The sequence below is a fragment of the Peromyscus leucopus genome, chromosome 18, assembly GCF_004664715.2.
Source record: "Peromyscus leucopus breed LL Stock chromosome 18, UCI_PerLeu_2.1, whole genome shotgun sequence".
NCBI classification, from domain to species: Eukaryota; Metazoa; Chordata; class Mammalia; order Rodentia; family Cricetidae; genus Peromyscus; species Peromyscus leucopus.
Window position 1 is genome coordinate 23,415,864 of NC_051078.1, and position 19,528 is coordinate 23,435,391.

Below are 19,528 nucleotides of genomic sequence, written 5' to 3' on the forward strand. Positions count from 1 at the left end.
GTGTTTTATTAATCTTACTAATTTTTCTCAAAGAACCAAATCCACACACCAATTGACAGCCAATTTTTATAAAGAAGCCAGCAACAAGCACTGCACAAAATGATATTATTTTCAGTAAATGGTGCTGGTCAAATTGGATGGCTGCACACTGAAGAATGAAAATAGATCCATACACAAAGTTCAACTCTAAATGGATCAAAGACCTCAACATAAAACCAGATACACTGAACCTCATACAAGAGAAAATGATGAATAATCTTGAAATCATTAGAACCAAAAAACTTTCTGAGCCAAACACCGTTAGCACAGGCACTAAGATCAACAAATAATAAAAAGGGATCTTATGAAACTGAGATGCTTTTACACAGCAAAGGACACTTCACTTGGACAAAGTTGCAGCCTACAGAAGGGGAAAAGGTTTTTACAAACTGTACATCCAATAGAGGGCTAAATCTAAAGTATCTAGATATCAAGAAAATAAATAACATAATTTATAACTGTGGTAAAGATCTAAACAATTCTCAAAAGAGAAAACTCAAATAGCCGAGAAACACTTAAAGAAATATTCAACATCTTTATCCATTAAGGAAATGTAAATCAAAACTATTTTGATATTTCACCTTATACCTGTCAGAATGGCTAAGATCAATAAAATAAGTGACACCTATTGCTGGCAAGAAAATAGAGTAAGTGCAACACTCATTCATTGCTAGTGGGAGTATAAAGTTGTATAGCTACTGTGGAAATCAGTGTGGTCGTTCCCAAAGAAGACTGAAATAAATCTTTCACAAGATCCAGCTATGCCACTTTCATGCATATATCTAAAGTTGCTCTTTCCTGCCAAAAAACATTCACTCAACCGTATTCATTGTTGCACTATTTATTATTTCCAGAAATCGGAAACAACCTAGATTCCTCTCAAAAGAATACTAGATAAAGAAAATTTGGAACACTTATGCAGTGGAATATTATGTTGCCATTAAAAATGAAATAATGTATTTCACAGGTAAGTGGATGGAACTAGAAAAAAATCATCATGATAGAGGTATCCCAGACCCAGAAAGACAAATATTATATGTATTTACTTATATGTGAATATTAGCTATTTTAAGTCAGTGATGATCAAGCTACAATCTGTAGAACCACCAAAGTTAGATATAGAGTACAGAGTACTAAAAGGCACAGATAGGAAAGGGAATTAGAATAAATAGTTATGGATTGTGGAAGGGTGGCAATGGTAAGAAAGGTTCAAAGAGGAGGGGGGGAAAGATGAGGGATGATGAGGGAGAATACAGGAAGTAACTGCTAAATTAAAGGCAATTGAAGGGTACCATAAAAACCTTATAGAGTAGAAGCTTCCTGAAATATAGACATATACAAATGCAATCTAAAGCAAATTGCCAAATAATGGGGGAGAGTCCCAGTTGGCCATCTCTTGTCACCAAATGAAGTTTCCAGTACTGAGCATGGGTTACATCTCATTGAGTTGTTGGCCAAATGGGCCCATAGGAACCTCTAAACAACCAAGGCTTTTTCTAAGACTATCCACAAACGGATGGCAATGCCCCATTGCTAAAGACAACTTTATAACCAATTCAGATAGTGCATACTTAGAGCTTTCACCCCTGTATTCTAGCCTCCTTGGTGCAGGAAGATATTGTGCGTACTACCAAGAGAGTAATGTAAACAGCAGACCAGATGCAAAACCTGTGATCTACAATGCTGTACTGTCTGCAAGATATGCAGACGTAGGGAGAGATGGAGCCCATGCCTGACACTGCCTGAGGGACCAAGAACCATTGACTGAATTGTCTAGTAATCGAGGATAAAACCAAATTCTACTGTATAAAATAAAAGTAGCAATAAAATGATGCCTAATAACTTTCTGATCTATACTTATAGATGAATGATTTGCTCAGTCATCACCAGAAAGCTTCTTCCTTCAGCAGATGGGAACAAATACTGAGACTCACAGCGAGACAATATATAGAGAATAAGAGACCTTGGAACAGCCAGCTCTAAGTGAAATGTCTCTATAAAATCCCTTCCCTAAGGGTTCAGGGACTCCTGTAAAAGACGAGTCAAAAAAGGCAAGATCCAGAGGGGATGGAGGACACCAAGAAATCAGGGCCCTCTAGGCCAACATGACTACAGCTCATACGAACACAGAGACTGAGGCAGCATGTACAGGTCTACACAAGGTCCTTGGCCTTTATATTACAGCTTTTAATTTGGTGTTTTTATGGTATTTGCAAGTGTGTGAAAGAGTGAGTCACTCATTCTTGTGCCTTTCTTGGACTCTTTTCCTTTCATTTGTTTGTCTTGCCCAACTTTGGGCAAGACATGTATGTGTTAGCCGTTTTTTGTGTTACTATGCTTTAGCACTATTCCTTAGAAGCCTGTTTCTTGTTTTTCTAAGGGGAGGCAGAAATGGAGTGGATCTAGATGGGAGGCAAGATGGAGAGCAAATAGGAGGAGTAGAATAAGAAAAAAACATAGTCAGGATATATTATGTGAAAAAAATCTATTTTCAATAGAAGGAAAAAAATAAAAATAAGTAAAAATAGTAAAAACCAAACTTAGTGTAATTTTTCCAGTGAGAATCAATGAAGATCTCATCAGTATGTATTTCAATATAGATGCAAGTAACTTATTACTTATGGATATGGGGAACAGTACATACATGGTTACACATTTGAGTTGCAATTCCCTGAATGCAAAATGAAAACAGTTGAAAGATTATCAACGTTTAAAGTAGGCAAAAGAGTGGTACATCTGGGGAAATATTGTTTTGGTACCCACCATAAAGTAATTACAGTAAATAACTATCAGGATTATCGTGTTGATGTAGATGCATTTAGCACAGATCCCAGAAAAATAGAACAGTCAGTAGATATTAGCTTCTATTATTATGTGCTCAATACAATGATCTAGTTTTAGTGTCATCATGAAAATGGCATCAGACTAGAAGAAATATTTAATTTTTTAATTTATTGGAATAATAACAAGTCATAAAACAACCCTCCAAAAACTCTAAGTGCAGTGGTACTTATTCTCACAATGAGTGAAAACAACTAATAGCTTTCACTACATATAAAATATTTTCCTTTTCTTAAACTAACATATTATTATTATAATTTATATTTACAAAAATACTGGGATCATTAAACAAAACCTCATCCATTATACAAAAGTGAGATGTTTTGGAGCATCTACCAGACTGGAACTCATAATTGTTTCATATTATTTTAAGCAAAGCTTCTTATTTTATTCTGTTAATAGCCCACATAAACGCTAAAGGAATATCATACAAAATAAGCGAAGATACAAGAGTAGGTGAGATCCTTGGAAAAATTAAAAGCTGTGCTCCCAGATAAGTTTAAAACCCTTTCAGTGTATGATTTAATTAGCCAACTACAAGTTGTATTTCAGTTTTTGCTTTTGCCCCTAGCTGGACACTTATGGAAGAGAGTAATATATAAAGTCTACAGAAATGCAAATTATCTTTAAGATGTTTTACAGAGATAAATGCCAAATTCGTGTGTGAGAATAAGAAGACAGCATGAAAGAAAATGAGAGACCGCAAGCGAGAAACAGAGTGGAAATACACGGCTGAATGAGTTCTGTAAGATGATACAGAACAAACTCTCTGCTTGTACAGAATCATAGATATATTTGAGTATAAATATGTCAAGCTATGTCTCACAATCTAGACCTCTACTCTCTGACTTCTCATTTCTAAACCCGGGGATGGAAGAAACCCCGTGTTTCTTGAACAGTTACTATACTTTCAGAAACTCAGGAAATAAAAGCGAAGTCCTAACAGTATGGCAGCTCTCTGGCATTGCTGTGTGCTGTCAGAACGATCCTTTGAAGGGGATTTTGAACTGCTTAAGTGTGAAGAAAGTGACCTGACAACTAGCATAAACACATCCACTTGCTGATGTCTGCTCTTGATTGGGGGTGTAACATGATGAGCTACTTACACTGTGGCTGCCTTGATTCTGCCACAGTGCTGGACGTTAGCATGGGATGGTGAATGAAAATTAGCCTTTTTTCTCCCTGAAACTGCTTTAGTCTCAGAATTTTATCACAGCAATGGCAAAGAAACCATTATTTTTTTTTTTCACTATTCTTCTGTGGCAAGCGCTTTCTCCATGCTGACATTTCTCTAGCCAAAGTCCATTATTTTCAAGGCTTTAATTACTAAGCCAGGAGCCAACAAAAGCAGAAATAAATGACTTTGTGAAAATTAAGTTATTTTAAGGAAGCAATACTAAGTAGTGCATGTGCAGTAAATAGGATTTATTCTATTTTTTTAATGTATGGAAATAGTCTATTAATACCATAAAAACATCATCAAATAAAGAACTTTGTTAAATATTTTAGACACGCTATTTTGTTAGTAATCCTTAATAATACTTAGTATTAACAGTAGCCTCTCACATTTTAAATTATTAAAAACACAGGAAGATGTGCTTATTTATTTTATTATATTCACTACCAGTAAATGAGAATGAACTTCTACAAGTGCACTTGTAAATAAATATAAAATTAGATGTAGATAGCACTATTTTATTGTCTAATAAAGATCTATATTTTTATTTTTGTGCATATATTCTAATTATTCAATTTTACTAATAAAATAAAAATAAAAACAGAAAACTTGCAAAAAACATTTAAAATTTTTTATCACTTTTATTATTGAAAGTAGAGTTTTTTTCATACAATATACTCTGTGATGATTGTCCCTCCCCAACTCCTCCCAGATCCTCCCCACCTCCCCAACCACTCAAATTTTCATTCTTTCTGGCTCTCTCTCATTAAAAAACAAAGAACAAAACAAAACAAAAACAACAGAACAAAACAACAGCAACAAAAAGCCAGGTGTCTAAAAAAGAAAAGAAACAAAATAAAAAACAAATTTGAATGAGACAAAACAAACAAATGTACAGAAAAGCAACGTGGCAAGGGACAACACAAGAAATATGTAAGGACTAGGAGACCCATACATGGAAATCTCATAAAGACACAAAACAGTAAACCATAATATAGAAGCAAAAGGCCTGTAGGGTAAGAAAAAAAAGCGGGGGGGGGGGGGGGGGGGGGGGGAATGTCCAACAAAGCATTAACAGACAATCAACTCTCCCAAAATACCATTTAGTTCATTATGTGTTGGCCATCTACTCATCTACTGCTGGCCATGGATCTTGCCTTAAGAGTTGTTTGTATACTCGGTGAGACTCCATTGGAGAAAAAAAAAAATTATTTCATTGTTAATCAGTTATCAATTGGAAACAGCTTCCGGGAGACTTGCAGGGAAACAAGGCCTTCTGAACACTACAACTGAAGCACATATGTGAACAGGCGGGGCTGTGGCAACATGTGCAAGGTCTGAACAGATCTGGGCCTAATGGGGTCCCAGCTCTTTCAATCTTTAGTCATGGCTTAAAAAAAAAAAAGATTGCTATGAATCTTCACAAACATTCTAATTCAGTGGTGCCACTAGCCGCGGGCACGATGCTTTCAGAAAGTGAAAACGGGAAGAGTCTGAGGGGAAATGAATTCGTGTGTCCATCTGGGGTCTTTACTTCATTTTTTAGCATTTCAAAGTTTAAGAGGAACTTGGCACCAATTCCAGTCTCAGGGGTGTGTTTTACTTATTTCTAGGACTGGTTTCCTGAATAGCCATCTCCCTATCCCTTGGTGGCTTCTCTTGGGTCTCCTGGTGACAGATCTGAACAGCCAGGAACCAGAAAACGGGCCTCTAGCCACTCATTTTAATGGGCGTCATTCAGCAGCACAAACAGAATGTAATTGATTTTGTGACAGAGTTAATGAAAGCAACGTGTAACACAAGGGCCAGCATGTTAGCAATAGTGCACCTCCGAAGAGCAAAGTTTGGTGTGTTACCTCCTGATTAGCTGAAGCTAGTTCCTCTTCCAGTGCAGAGACTCTTTCTAAAGAAACCCTCAGTCGCTCCCTTACCTAGAAGAAAAATCAAAATACGTGCAGTAATGTACATCCCAAATATAGGAAACTGTGGTGAAGCCATCATTAACATAAGAGACAAATGGTCAAATTCTTCAAGCATTTGTAGCTCTAAGATCACCAACTCATAAGCCTGTCATGAACAACATGGAAACATTGTCACCTCAGAAACATCATTGTATCAAGGGGATTTCCTTATAGCAAACCCTTTTGTAGGTGAACTGAAAATTGGGGTTGGAAATTGACTGGCCTGGCTCCAATTTCTGATTCATAATAAGAAGAGACAAAGTTCAAAAGCATAACCATGATATCATTACAAAATGGTCAGTGATTAGCCAAGCAAAACAGGCAAAATACACCTTTAAAATAAGTGAATTTTATGTTGACTTCTGGTGCCTAACTTCAAATCGCTTTGTTTAAAAACAAAGAGTTCACGGAAACTGAAAATTTATTGGAAATTTTTTGAGTGACTACAAAGTGTTAATGACTTGGGAGCTCCCATATTGCACCCATAAACCCCAGGGGAAAGGCATTGCATTTTGTAGGACTAATCACATTTTAGTTTGAAAGCAGTGACGTTTTAAAATTGTTTCCTATAAAATTGAAATTCACAGAACTGTTTCATTGACTTATACTTTTGGATAGCTTCTAAAATTGAAACCATGTGTGGTGGTATATGCCAGTCAATCCCCGATACTTCGAAGACTGAGGAGGAGGGCTCTGAGCTGAAGGCCTGACTGAGATATGTAATAAATAACAGGCCAGCTTGGTCTACTTAGTAAATCCTGTGTCAAAAGAAAGCAAATATCAAACCAAATCAAGATGAAAAAAAAAAAAAAAAAAGACACAATTCATCACAAGTTTTTGATTATTTATGGCAACATATTTTCTACATAAATATAGAAATTTCTCAATAAATATTCATTTTAATGCCATAGTTATATCATATAAACTAATTTGGTTATTTAATGGACTCTTATTTTATCATATGGCATTTTCTTAAATAATAAGGTTTAAATAGGAATATAAGCTAAATGTATAAATAATTGTATACAATTTTAATGTTGGAATAATTGCCTTGTTAATTATCTAAGAAATAGAGTAAGTAATGTTTCCTTAACTTTAGGGCAAAATATGAATTTTGAAGGTCTCAAACATTCATTTTTAACATTCTTTTATATAGTAGTGTGTACAGGCAGATGACTGAGTGTACTTAAATGCTGAAGCATAGCTCAAATATAGTATTACATTCTAATTTTCTGTGTACTATTAATACAAAATAGAATAATAGTTAGCTTTAAAAATCCTTTGCACTGAATCTCTAGCGCTATATGACTGATTGCCATGACTCTGTGATTCAGACAAATATCAAGTTATTTATAATAATGACACTGATTTAAATTCTGATTAATAACTGAATAATATTCAGATGAAAATCTTTGCTGATTTGACTTGGAGGAGTTGTAGAATGTGGATTTTTTTTTTTTTTTTTTTTGGTTTTTCGAGACAGGGTTTCTCTGTGTAGCTTTGTGCCTTTCCTGGGACTCACTTGGTAGCCCAGGCTGGCCTCGAACTCACAGCGATCCATCTGGCTCTGCCTCCTGAGTGCTGGGATTAAGGGCATGCGCCACCACCGCCCAGCTAGAATGTGGATCTTTATGAAGGGCTCTGGTGGCACTGGTTGATGAGAACAACCTGAAGACAGCTCAGTACCATCACTGATGTCCCTGTATACAATGATGATCAGGACACTCTCAGAATGCCACCGAGAGGTAAACATTAACTGAAATGTTGATACATTAGAATGTTTCTAAATTAGTGTTGGAGTTGAATAAAAATTGCCTGAATACAAGCTGTAGGTTAAAGTGTCTTCTTAATCATTTCTGTTAGCTCGAACATCTTAGAAAGTCTTAGCTACTAGTTCCTTTCACAAGTTAAGCATTTCAAGAAATAAAGTCTTAAATCTATCAAGAAATATGAATAAAGAATCATATCTCCATAAATTTACAAAAATTTTGACAAGTAAAGATATATTAACCATAAATTAATGAATCTAAAACTGTCTTTATATGAATATAAACACATTTTAAAATATAGTTTTAATTAATACTATGCATGCAAAAATGTTTTTGCAGCCATTATCAATAAAGAATACCACAATAATATTGAATTATTCACTTTGCTTCTCCATTTTAGACAAAATTTCAATTAATGGTATGTTAGCTTTATCTACCAAACGTTGTAAGGAAAAGAAAGGAATGCAAATATGGAAACTTTCCAGGGATAGGAATTTGACAAGTTTTCCTTATCTGGTTGGCTTTAGCTGTATCACAGGGAAAATCAATATGTATCAGAGAATTTTCAGCTTCTTGCTCTGCCTTGAACATTGTACTAGCAGAATATTATCATTGTTTTTAATAAATATTTTTCTTATTGGATCACATGATGTGTGTTTAGGCAGATAGATTTGATAGGTCATGCAAAACAATAATTGTTTAAATTTTGTCCAAAGAAGTGCACAGTTGCAGTTGGTAATTGTTCCCTAACGCTTCTGTTTTCATTGGCTTGAACTACTGCTCTCATGAGTTTTTGCATTACATGTATTGCTTTTTACACAGATACATGGTAACCTCCAATCATATTATTTGTATTCATCAAAAAATTATTTCTAAATTAATCTGTTACTTCTGTATTCTTCAAAACCATACAAAAATGCCCAGTGCAATATTTTCTTCAAAATATATTTCAAAGAGATGGTAATTTTATCAAAGGAGATTAATGGAAAACAAGTCCCTTAATACGACAAATGTATCACCCAATGAAGAGGTTGATGGAAGAAGTAAACATTCCAAATTAAAATTAAGATATTGCAAAGTTTCACTGTGGTAATTACTGATTCTATTACAGAAAATTTTGTGCAGAAACCTTCTTTTTTTTCAGAGATGAGGACTGAACCCAGGGCCTTGCACTTGCTAGGCAAGCGCTCTACCACTGAGCTAAATCCCCAACCCCAGAAACCTTCTTATTCTAGATGTTCAAGTCAAGTTTGATTCTGTGATAATTGACCATAAAAATATAATTGGTAAACACGGCCTTACATATATATGTCAGTGGTTACATAAATGAATGTCAGTATTTAAAACTCCAAGCCATTATAATGGTCAATACCCATGCTCAAGTTTTTATAGTTCATTTGTTTTCTATGATAAAGTTTTACTTGAGGCATAATTGATTATATTCTCTTATCTTTTTACTTTACTTTTATATCCACAGCCTTTAGGTTAAAATGCTAATTAGTTATTTATATACCTGTGTGTTTACTACTCCCTATTCTCATAAGAAACTGAGTTACTCCCAAGGAAACAGTTCATGAAGGCACTTGGGTACAAATTAGTTCCTCAATAAATAAATGAAATGTTATTTAAAACAAACATCTGAGCCAAGAGGGAGATCAATGTCTTAGTTTCAAACTTTTAACAAATGTTGACATTTTCAGATGCTAATTAGAATATTCTTTGACATTAACTGAAAAGATATCCTTATATTAAGCAGTGGTTCAAAGCTTTGCATGTTTTATAATAGATGACCCTTCCAGCAATTCTAGGTAGATATGGTTATTATCCTCATCTGAAAAACGGAGTGGTTATATAGAGACATTAAGCCACTTGTACAGACCTGTCTGCTTGAGAGGGGAATCTCAGCATTTTATAAGGACAAGTTCACAGGCACCAGTTCACTTGCTCATGAACTTAGATCTGTGACACTTGTAGAACATTTATAAAAGCTATAATTATTTTTAGGGTTATATTAAGGAATATTTCACTTTTCTGTACTCAGTTGATGGGACTACTATATGATAATTGTTTTATATTGTTCTAAATGTACTCACAGAACTGGGTTGTTGTCTTCAAAGCATTTATTAATTTTACTCTGATACCAAAAATCACTTACTTGCTTAAGTGATGTCAGAGTTCTTGCAGAGAAACATAAACACCTTATACATTTTCTAATGCATTTATCTAAGTTTTTCAATATAGATGTCTCCTCTGGAAAGGGCATGCTCTTCTCACAGATCCAGGTCATTTTATATACTGACTCTACTGGCTACAGTACCTGTCTCTGGCTTTTACTTATTCTTTAATATTTAGGTAAAATATGATTCATTTTTTAACTCCTTTGCCCTTCCGATAAAATTAGACAGTACATTTGTGATAGCATGGGGCATTGTTCATTTGTGTTTGTAAGTGTCTGTCACTGACGTGTGAATGCCTGGGACCCTGAACTCATTAGTCACTAGGGGAATGTCTTTGTATGGCAAATCTGACGCAAAGCAAATAGTCTATAAATTCTTGCGGAATTTTGTCTCTGAATTTTTATTACAAAAGGAAATGTAACAGAAACTAAATAAGTAAAATTATTTGCTGTTAGACTTAACATGGCTCTTTATATGACATATTTTATCCTCTTCAAAGTTTTCATAGTTTTTGCCTCTCATAATCAAAATGAAAGTGGGATACAGCTTCTCCTTAATAATCTAGAAGACAGAATTAGTGTTATCCTTGTACAGCCAATTCACATAATCCTCTGTTCTAAGAACTGTCTGAAAGACTGATGATAATAATATATAAGTACATAAATATTAAATGGAACCAAATTCTACATACTTAAAACTTAGATATAAACTGCAGTAATCCCGAGTCTGAATTTCCGTGTTCAGAACTTGTCATATATTTTACATTGAATTGCCCTAATTCTTGCTATGCTAAATCCTAAAACTTCTTAAATTTTGAAATCACTTCTTTGAACTTTTATAGAAAAGAAATTGTGTCATAAACCTTACCTAATCTCTAAAGGATATTTTCTCCAGATTGCCGTATATTTACCGTAGGACTTCTTTGCAGAGAAGAAAGGGCTTACAGTTACTCTTGGAAACACCAAGAAATGAGTTTTCCTTCTAATATGCTATGTTGTTACCAGCAGCCACTGTCAACATGTGTATTTGAAACTAAGATGTTAGCAGACTCCCCCACAAGCGAGGCATCAAATATAGTTAAAGCATGCCTGATTTGCACTTCAAAAATACATGTCGTTTTCAGTTACTACTCTGATAGTTTGGGATCTATGGCATCTATGGACATGCACTTCAGAGAAAGGGAGATGGGGAGATGGGGAGATGGTTGAGACAGAGACAGAGTGACTGCATAATACTACACAGTACTAGATGTTAAATATGCCTCTGGACCAGGGGTGTAAGGATGTAATAAGGTCTAATTCTGTAAAGTTGTACATTTGATGGTATAAATAAAAGAACATGGTCATGAATCCTGTCCATCCACAGTCACTGGATTTTAAAGTTTTTTTTTTTTTTGTTTTTTTTTTTTTTGCATAACTCAAACGTGTTCCTTTGACCTATATGACTTGTTGATTTGTGTGAAAATAAGGAGCTTGCAGCTAATAACAGAAGCACAGTGTGGCTTGAAAAAAAATAGTATCAGGACTGTACCTTTTCATCCAAGGCCTTGTGGTGCTCAAACAAAGATTTCAGTGCCTTGAGAACCTCCACCTCACTGGACACTCCTGAGGGAGACTGAGCTTGCCGCTTCACCACGGTCATTCTCAGTGACCTTTCATGTCGTGACACAAGGCACTCCAAGTGCTCCAGTAACAGCTGTGGGATCAACAGAAGATGCAGTTATCGTATGAACACAGCTGATCGGCATATTTTTGTGAAATCTACCTTAAACTATTAAAAGCTTTCACAGCACCCATGATAACCCTAGGGAATACAACAGGGAACAGAAAAGAAATACCACTTGGTTAACTCAGTATGTATAAAACACATTAAATCCAAACTGCCTTCAGTCACATAACAAACCACTGAATAATAAATAATGATATACATTCTTACAGTGCAGTGGCTCTCAACCTTCCTAATGCTGTGACCCTGTAATTACAGTTCCTCATGTTGTAGTGACCCCCAAACATAAAATGATTTTCACTGATGCTTCATAACTGTCATGTTGCTATTGTTATAAATCATAATGCAAACATCTGTGTTATCTGGTGGTCTTAAGTGACCCCTTGTGAAAAGGTTGTTTGAACTTCAAATGGGGTCATGATCCACAAGTTGAGAATGTCTGTTGTATCAAGTATGACAACTTAGTCTTGAAATCAGTGGAAGTCAAAGACCAGAAAAAATGTGTATGGGTCAAGAAGACTGCTGTTAGTATTTATTCCAATAAATACAATTGCATTATAATTTCAATGTAATCTTTCATTAATTTTTTGAGAATTGTTTTCAGAATATGTCATGATGTTGGCTTTTATTTTAAGTAGTTGTGTTCTGTTTGCTTGTAGTGTAAACTGCATAAGAACGAGAGCCTTTTATGTATTTAGATGGCAATCTTTTGATCCTTTATGTACTTGAGTAGCATGTGGAAATACACAATGAATTTCTAAAGTGAAGTAATTTTCCCTGTATGTAGACTGATCACTGTCAATATTAAACATGGATTGTGGCTTCTTTGAATTACTTCTTAAAGGCTCAGACTAATTAATATGGCTATAAGCACATGCATGAGTGTTTCAGCTAGATGATATTCATGAAAACCCAAACTTTATAATTAAAAATTTCCCTACATGTAAATGGAGTTATGTAAATTCAGTTAATATCTGTTAATCTTACATTGCCTGGTGCCAGTGTAGGATGAGAAGTGTATGGTATAATGTTAACTTTATGGAACATAGTGAAGTATTATTCTACCACTAAAGACAGCTGTCTTTAGAGGCCTCCTAAATCTTATCACTCTATATTCTTTAGGAAAGTTTTTCACACTGCAAAGTCCACTTTCCGAACATAGAGCACACTCACAAAAACAAAGTAACAAACAAAGAAAACTATAATTTTCTGTCCCTTTTTCATTTCTCTTCTTTTTTTTAAAACCACACAGATTTTACTAATTATACATCCTCGTAAGATAGAAGCCTTCTGAAGAGGTGTCTGAAAGCATCCTTTTTGATCCATGGGTACAGCAAAGGAATCCCAAGTCTCGATTGACCTTGAGAAACAATCAATTTCCTCATCACCTTTTGCAGTGAGTTTCCAGACTTTAGTTCTGAAAACGCAGACTATAGACATTATTTTCTTTAACAATTCTACCAAAATAACTAAGAATTCTTCCTACCTGCAAAAGGTAACTGTCTGTTTAAAGTAACTACAGGAAATTATGTTTTCTACAACTAAGAGCACAGTAGCACTCAAGTTATTTGGTTCTACCTACTACTTAACTTCCTTATAAAAATGGTCATATGCCATGACCTGGTCACTTTCTTATTAAGTGTGTTAACTTTCTGGTTCTTTCAATTTCCTTCCAGCATTACTCCATTTATAATTCATGGTAAGGTCTATTATTATTCATTTAGATGACTTACCCAATATTTCACCCTCTAAATTTCTAAATTTTGTCTATTCTAATAATCTAGATTTCTATTCTATCTAATTTTACTCACATCCCATGATTTCACTATAGACGCTGGCATTACCAGTAAGTGCAACTGTTTCATAGCTGTAGATCTATCCCCTAAGCCACAGATTACTATATTTCTAGCTTGCCTAAAATATGCTTGACCTAAAAAAAAATACATTCACTCTCAAGTCCTTGTACCACAGGGATTTGTTATACCGTGCTCACACTCTGTATACCACAACTTACATCTTCCATTCCCCTTTGCATAATTAATTGTTTTATGTCTGTCAGCCTCCAGAATTCAGCTACCTGCCAATATATTCACTGATGCCACATGGGCTCAGGATTCATTATCTCCTCCTGAATTAGTGCAGTAACAGATTGTTAACTGGATCACACATTTGTATCATTTCATCCATCGGGGTACTACCCAAAACTCTGAAATTTAAAATACAACCTAGGGCCTCCGTGCTTGTGCTCGAGTCCTTAATGTCTTCTCATTTGGCCAAAGCAAAAGCCAGAGTCCTTCTGTGTCCGAAGTGAAATCTAAATTATCGGAACTCTCATCTCTTTTTCTCACTCGTCACCTCCAATGGCTTTGTTGCAGCATCTGTGCGTGGAGTTTTGCTTAGCTTTGTAAAATAGCAGATACCTGTTTAACTGCATCAGGCTTTTGTCGTAAGTACTTTATTTTCTTTTTTAACTTACAACGCTCCCTTTAAGTCACCTGCATGTCCTTAGCACTCTGCAATCTCTGACTTATTGCTAGTTGTGTCACTTCTTCAACTGCTTCTTCGAGTCCTTATGCTGCTGCTTCTTTCTCTACGTAGCATCAGTCCCTCTCTGCCTTTCCATCCAGGTTTACTATAGTCATTCACTGCCTCCCAAATATTAATATCAGGCCTGTAAGGAAAGGAAGATGCCCTCTCCTCTTCTCACTTCTGAATCTTTGTGCTCACAAGATTGTATACAGGTCATGTTCACTCATATTTGTTGAACGAAAAATAAACAGTTTATTAAAGTCACCATTTATTGATTTATGAGAATACCTCTTAAAATAAATGGGTGTTTGAGATGTATGTTCTGGATAGATTTTGCTAAAGTAAGTATCTGATTAATTACATAAGAAAGTAAAATCTTCCATTGTGTATGGAGGAAAGATAGTTATGTAAACAATCAACTGCCCATGATTCATTCAAGTGGTGATCTGGAAAAGCAAGACATTGTTGAGTTGAGTCATTGCTGTGATCAGATAGTTTGAAAATCATGAAGAATACAAGTGCAGTGAGTTATACTTGATGCTTTCAATCACACTGAAGAAATTAAAAAATAATAAATAGAAGTGATTAACTTTCCAAATTCTAGTGCTGGGGTCATTCAAAGATCCACTTGTTATTTAAAAGACAGACAATAGTTTCATGTATTAGAGGTTACTACATTATAGTACATTATAAACTCACATTTGTAACAAGTATCTTGCATGGAAATGCTCCCATAATAATCCAAAAAGGCAATAGAAACTGGCAAAGAGACATTTGAGAAGTTTCACATGTACTAACCACATATCACATTGATATACCTGTCTCTCTGATGAAGTCAGTCCCATTTGTTTTAATCTATTTGCGTAAATTTCACTGAAAGTGGAAGTCTCATCAAGGAAATCTGTGTTTATCATGCCCTGCTCTAAAAATCCCTTCTTCATTTCAAAATTTTAACTAGAATATGAGGTGATACAGATCAAACTTTAAGAAGAGAAGGCCTCCAAGATTTTTTTCTTTAAGTGTGATTTTTTTTTTCTTTTAAATTTGGAATCTCAGAATCCTGGGAATACATGTGAAAAGAAGCCAATAGAAATCATTTGGGAAAAAATGAGATTGAATGTTTGGTCTGATTGTTTCCTTGTTCACTACTTCTGGCAGCATCCAATAACACATGGCACAGCAGTTTTAGTATCTGTGATTGATTGCTGTATGTACTGTCTGGGCTATATAGGACTCCTCTGCTTCCTTCTGAAACTATCAGAACTATAAAAATCAAGTCTAGTAAAAAAAATGGGGGGGGGGACCCAAGATGTCTAGTACTCTGAAGGTGGCAGAAGAGTGTACAAAAAATGGAAAATGTCATCAGAGGAAGGCAAGATAACAGGGTCACCCTCATACTAAAGACAACAAAGCTACCGCAACTACAGCAAAGAAACTCACCTGAGACAAGAAAACATGGATGCCACAATGCCCCCAAATGATAGTTATCTCAGCTAATATAGCATCAGTGCCTGGAGTTTTAAAAGAGGGGACCACACCAATTAAAACATTAAGTAGCGACTCCTGGTACAGTTGGACTTGGCACTCTGGTTAAGTGGGCAAGGATGCTCATAACAGGCAGGAAGTTAGTGAGGGAGCCTGAGATCATGAAAGAGTGGAAGAAGAACAAAGAGAGAGTGACTTTGAGTGAACAGATGAAAACAGCAGCCCCTGCCCTTGCCTCAGAAGTCAAGGGCAAGGAACCGGACCCCCTGATGATGACAGAGCTGACCTGGGAAATGTGACACAGAAAAAAAAGTTTTTGTAAGATCACAGAAGCCAAAGGAAAGGAAGGTCATGCAAAGAGTATTCCTGCGAATGCTGAAAACAGAGGTGAAAAGGAGAACAAGTGATAAAATGCTGAGAACAGAGTCAGAGTGCCAAGGACAGAGGAAGATGAGGAAGTCAGGAGGATGAGGAGGAAAAGAGCAAGATGCAGGAACACTTCACAAAGGAAATGAGCAGCAAGAACATGGTTCTGTGAACCCAGAAATCCGGGCCCCAGAATCAACTACATTTGTCACCCTCTCTTAAAAATCTGAACGTTCACAAGTCTAGTGTTAAAAATTGGTATCTGATTTTGCCTTTTATCTAAAACTGCTTTTGTTGCTGGGCTCAGACTTGGTGCATCTGGATTACATGAACTCCGAATCTCCTGAGAGCCCAGGAAAAAGCTTTGGAACTCACCACTCTAAGCCCTTTCTATTGAAATAAAACTGGAGAAATTAAAGGAAAAGACAAAAATAAGTGAGGTTTGAGAATATGTTAGGGCAAACTTCTGCTTACAACGTTACTCAGGTTGTATTAGCAGAACTGTCAGAAGACAGCATGGAGGTCAAGTTAGTCAGCAAGCTGGAAGATAAAAAGGTTGCTTATATTGAACCTAAGACAGAAATGGATGTGGAACCCAACTTTTGAAAAGAAGCAGAGAACAGACCTGCAGTCAGCCTGCCTGCCTATAGAAAGAGATCAAAGTCAAGACTATAGACTTACAGAAAGAAAAGTACTTGGAGAGGTGAATCAAACAGACTGGAAGCATTCCCTCTTACAGATCTACAGAAGAAATGCTCAGTACGTGTTTGGGAAAGCAGATTCCATCAAAATGCCCTATGACCAAAATGAAAAATATTCATGGTATGCATTGATAGAATTTACTTCCTTGGAAGATGACAAAGAAAATTTAGATTCTGTAATAAGTACTGAGCTGAAAAGAGGAAAAATTAAAACAGAGTTGGCTGATGCTGTGAGGGAGGCAGACAGCCATGCAAAAGTCTGCCAAAGGTCTGTGTGTGGACATCACTGACAAGCTGTTAAAGGAATCCTTTGATTTTATGTTGACCTAAGGATAGTCACTGAACAGCAAACCAGATTCCTCAAAGGACTTGGTTTTATACATTTCAATCAAAGAAGATGTTGAAGCTATCCAGGAGGCCATGGGAGATGACAAAAAGTAATGGAAACAAAATGACCATGGACTGGGCCAAGCCTGTCGGAGGACAGTGGCTTCCGGGTTATGTGATCACAGAAGTGGATTTGTAGGATAAACTGGTAGCACAGGAAGCATGTACAGATTTGGTGGGAAGCCATGGAGAGGTAGGAAGCTTCCAAGGAGAAAAAGAGGAAAGACCACAAGGTATAAGAAAGGGAGACAGAATTTGCAGAGTTTCTTTCATTAAGAATATTTCTCTTTTATTTGAAAGACAGGATTCTGTTTGTTCGTTTGTTCATTGTTTTTGTCTGTTGAAGTAAAGACAACTGAAGAAGTTGGGTGGATCCCAGCCACCATGGCTCAATTTCTAATACAACTCCTGCTCCTAAGGTTTAAGAAATAAGAATCAATGTACCTCGAGACCCAGCTATACTACTCTTGGACATATACCCAAGGAATGCTCAGTCATACCACAAATATACATGCTCAACTATGTTCATAGCAGCATTATCCATAATAGCCAGAAACTGGAAAAAACCCAGATGCCCGTCAACTGAAGAATGGATTAAGAAAATGTGGTGCATACACACAATGGAGTACTACTCAGCAGAGAAAAACAATGACACCATGAAATTTGCAGGCAAATGGATGGAAGTAGAAAATATCATCCTGAGTGAGATAACCCAGACTCAGAAGAACAAACATGGTATGTACCCACTCATAAGTGCATACTAGATGTAAAGCAAAGGATAATCAAATAACAACCCACAACTCCACAGAAGCTAGCTAACAAGGAAGACCCAAAGAGGGATACATGGATCACCCTGGGAAGGTGAAATAAATGAGATCTCCATGAGTAAACTGGGGATGAGGGGTGGGCAATGGAGGGTAGGGGATAGGGGATGAGAGCATAAGGGAATGGGATGGTCAAGCTGGAACAGGGATGGAGTAGGAAAGCAATGAGAGAGATACCATGATAGAGAGAGATATCATGGGAATAGAGAGAAACTCAGAGCTAGGGAAGTTGCCAGGCATCACCAAGGATAACTCTAGCTTGGACTACTAGAAATAGTGGAGAAGATGCCTGAACTGAACTGGTGTATCTGGGTGATCAGACCGGCGATTGCCCTAACTGTTATCACAGAGCTTCTCTCCAATGACTGATGGAAGCAGATGCAGAGATCCACAGCCAAACACCAGGCAGAGCCCCAGGAGTCCAGTCAAAGAGAGAGAAGAGGGATTCTATGAGCAAGTGCACCAAGATCATGATGGGAAACATGCAGAGACAACCAAACCAAACTAGTGGGAATTCATGAAAGTTGGATCAATGGCTGTGGAGCCTGCATGGGACTGGACTAGGCCCTCTGTATGGCAAAACAGTTATACAGCTTGATCTGCTTGGGGGGGCCCCTGGGGATAGGATCAGAATTTATCCCTAGTGCATGAGTGGGCTTTTTGGAGCCCACTACCTATGATGGGACATCTTGTGCAGCCTTGAGGCAGGGGGAAGTGCTTGGACTTGCCTCTACTGGATGTACCCCCCATGGAGGCCTTGCCTTCTTATAGGGAGGAGTGAGGGGTGGGTTGGGAGGGGGACCCTGGGGGGTCAGGAGAAGGGAAGAGGGGGATCTTTGATTGGTATGTAAAGTAAATGAAAAAAATTTCTTAATAAAAAAAAGTATGGCAGAAAAAAAAGAAACATCATGAGAGAGGCAGGAAGACCTTAAGAGCCAAAGGACCAGGAAGTGTGATATGGAGTTGTGTCTCCTAGAAATGACAGAGGGTCTATGCCCTTGATACCTCAATATTATGGCTGCCTAAACAAAATCTTCATAGTGATAATACGAATAGGCATACTAGCATGGAAATGGGGAGTCTTTTGGAGTCACATCCCGAGAAGAAGAAATTCAGGCAACTATAGGGTGCTACAAGAGAAAGAATTAACCTCTCAAAGGGAGGGGCTCTCTGATTAGCTTTCCAATACAAAGTGATCAGTCCAGAGATCATATACATACAAGTTGCACTAAACAGATTCAGTAGATTAAAAAAACAATAGTAATCAAAGGTCATCAACTCTCAAGCACCTGGCAAGGGTTGGAAGCAGAGGATAAGAGAGGAATTGGAGGGAATACAAGGAAGGAGGAAGTGACATAAACATATTTTAATTAAAGATTTTAATAAAAATAGTTTAATTTGGCTACTTTCATCCTCAAGGCACTCAAAAACTCCACTTTAAAAATTATTTAACATACTCCATTTTCCCAATATGTGTTTCTGACTATTCATATTGAAACAATTGTTTGGAGAATGCATGGCTTATGGTCCTACTGTGCTTTCTGCTG

General features: G+C 36.6%; 1 protein-coding gene across 3 annotated transcripts in view; it reads right to left on the bottom strand.

Moving 5' to 3' along the window:
• Ppfia2 (PTPRF interacting protein alpha 2) overlaps positions 1-19,528 on the bottom strand; it is a 457,936-nt gene that overhangs the window by 159,710 nt on the left and 278,698 nt on the right. For all 3 annotated transcript variants that reach the window (XM_028873023.2, XM_028873022.2, XM_028873021.2), the window contains exons 5-6: positions 11,495-11,659; positions 5,914-5,988 (exon numbers count right to left, since the gene is read on the bottom strand). In XM_028873023.2, the coding sequence (XP_028728856.1) occupies positions 5,914-5,988; positions 11,495-11,659 (240 nt within the window). The remainder of the gene's footprint in view (positions 1-5,913; positions 5,989-11,494; positions 11,660-19,528) is intronic.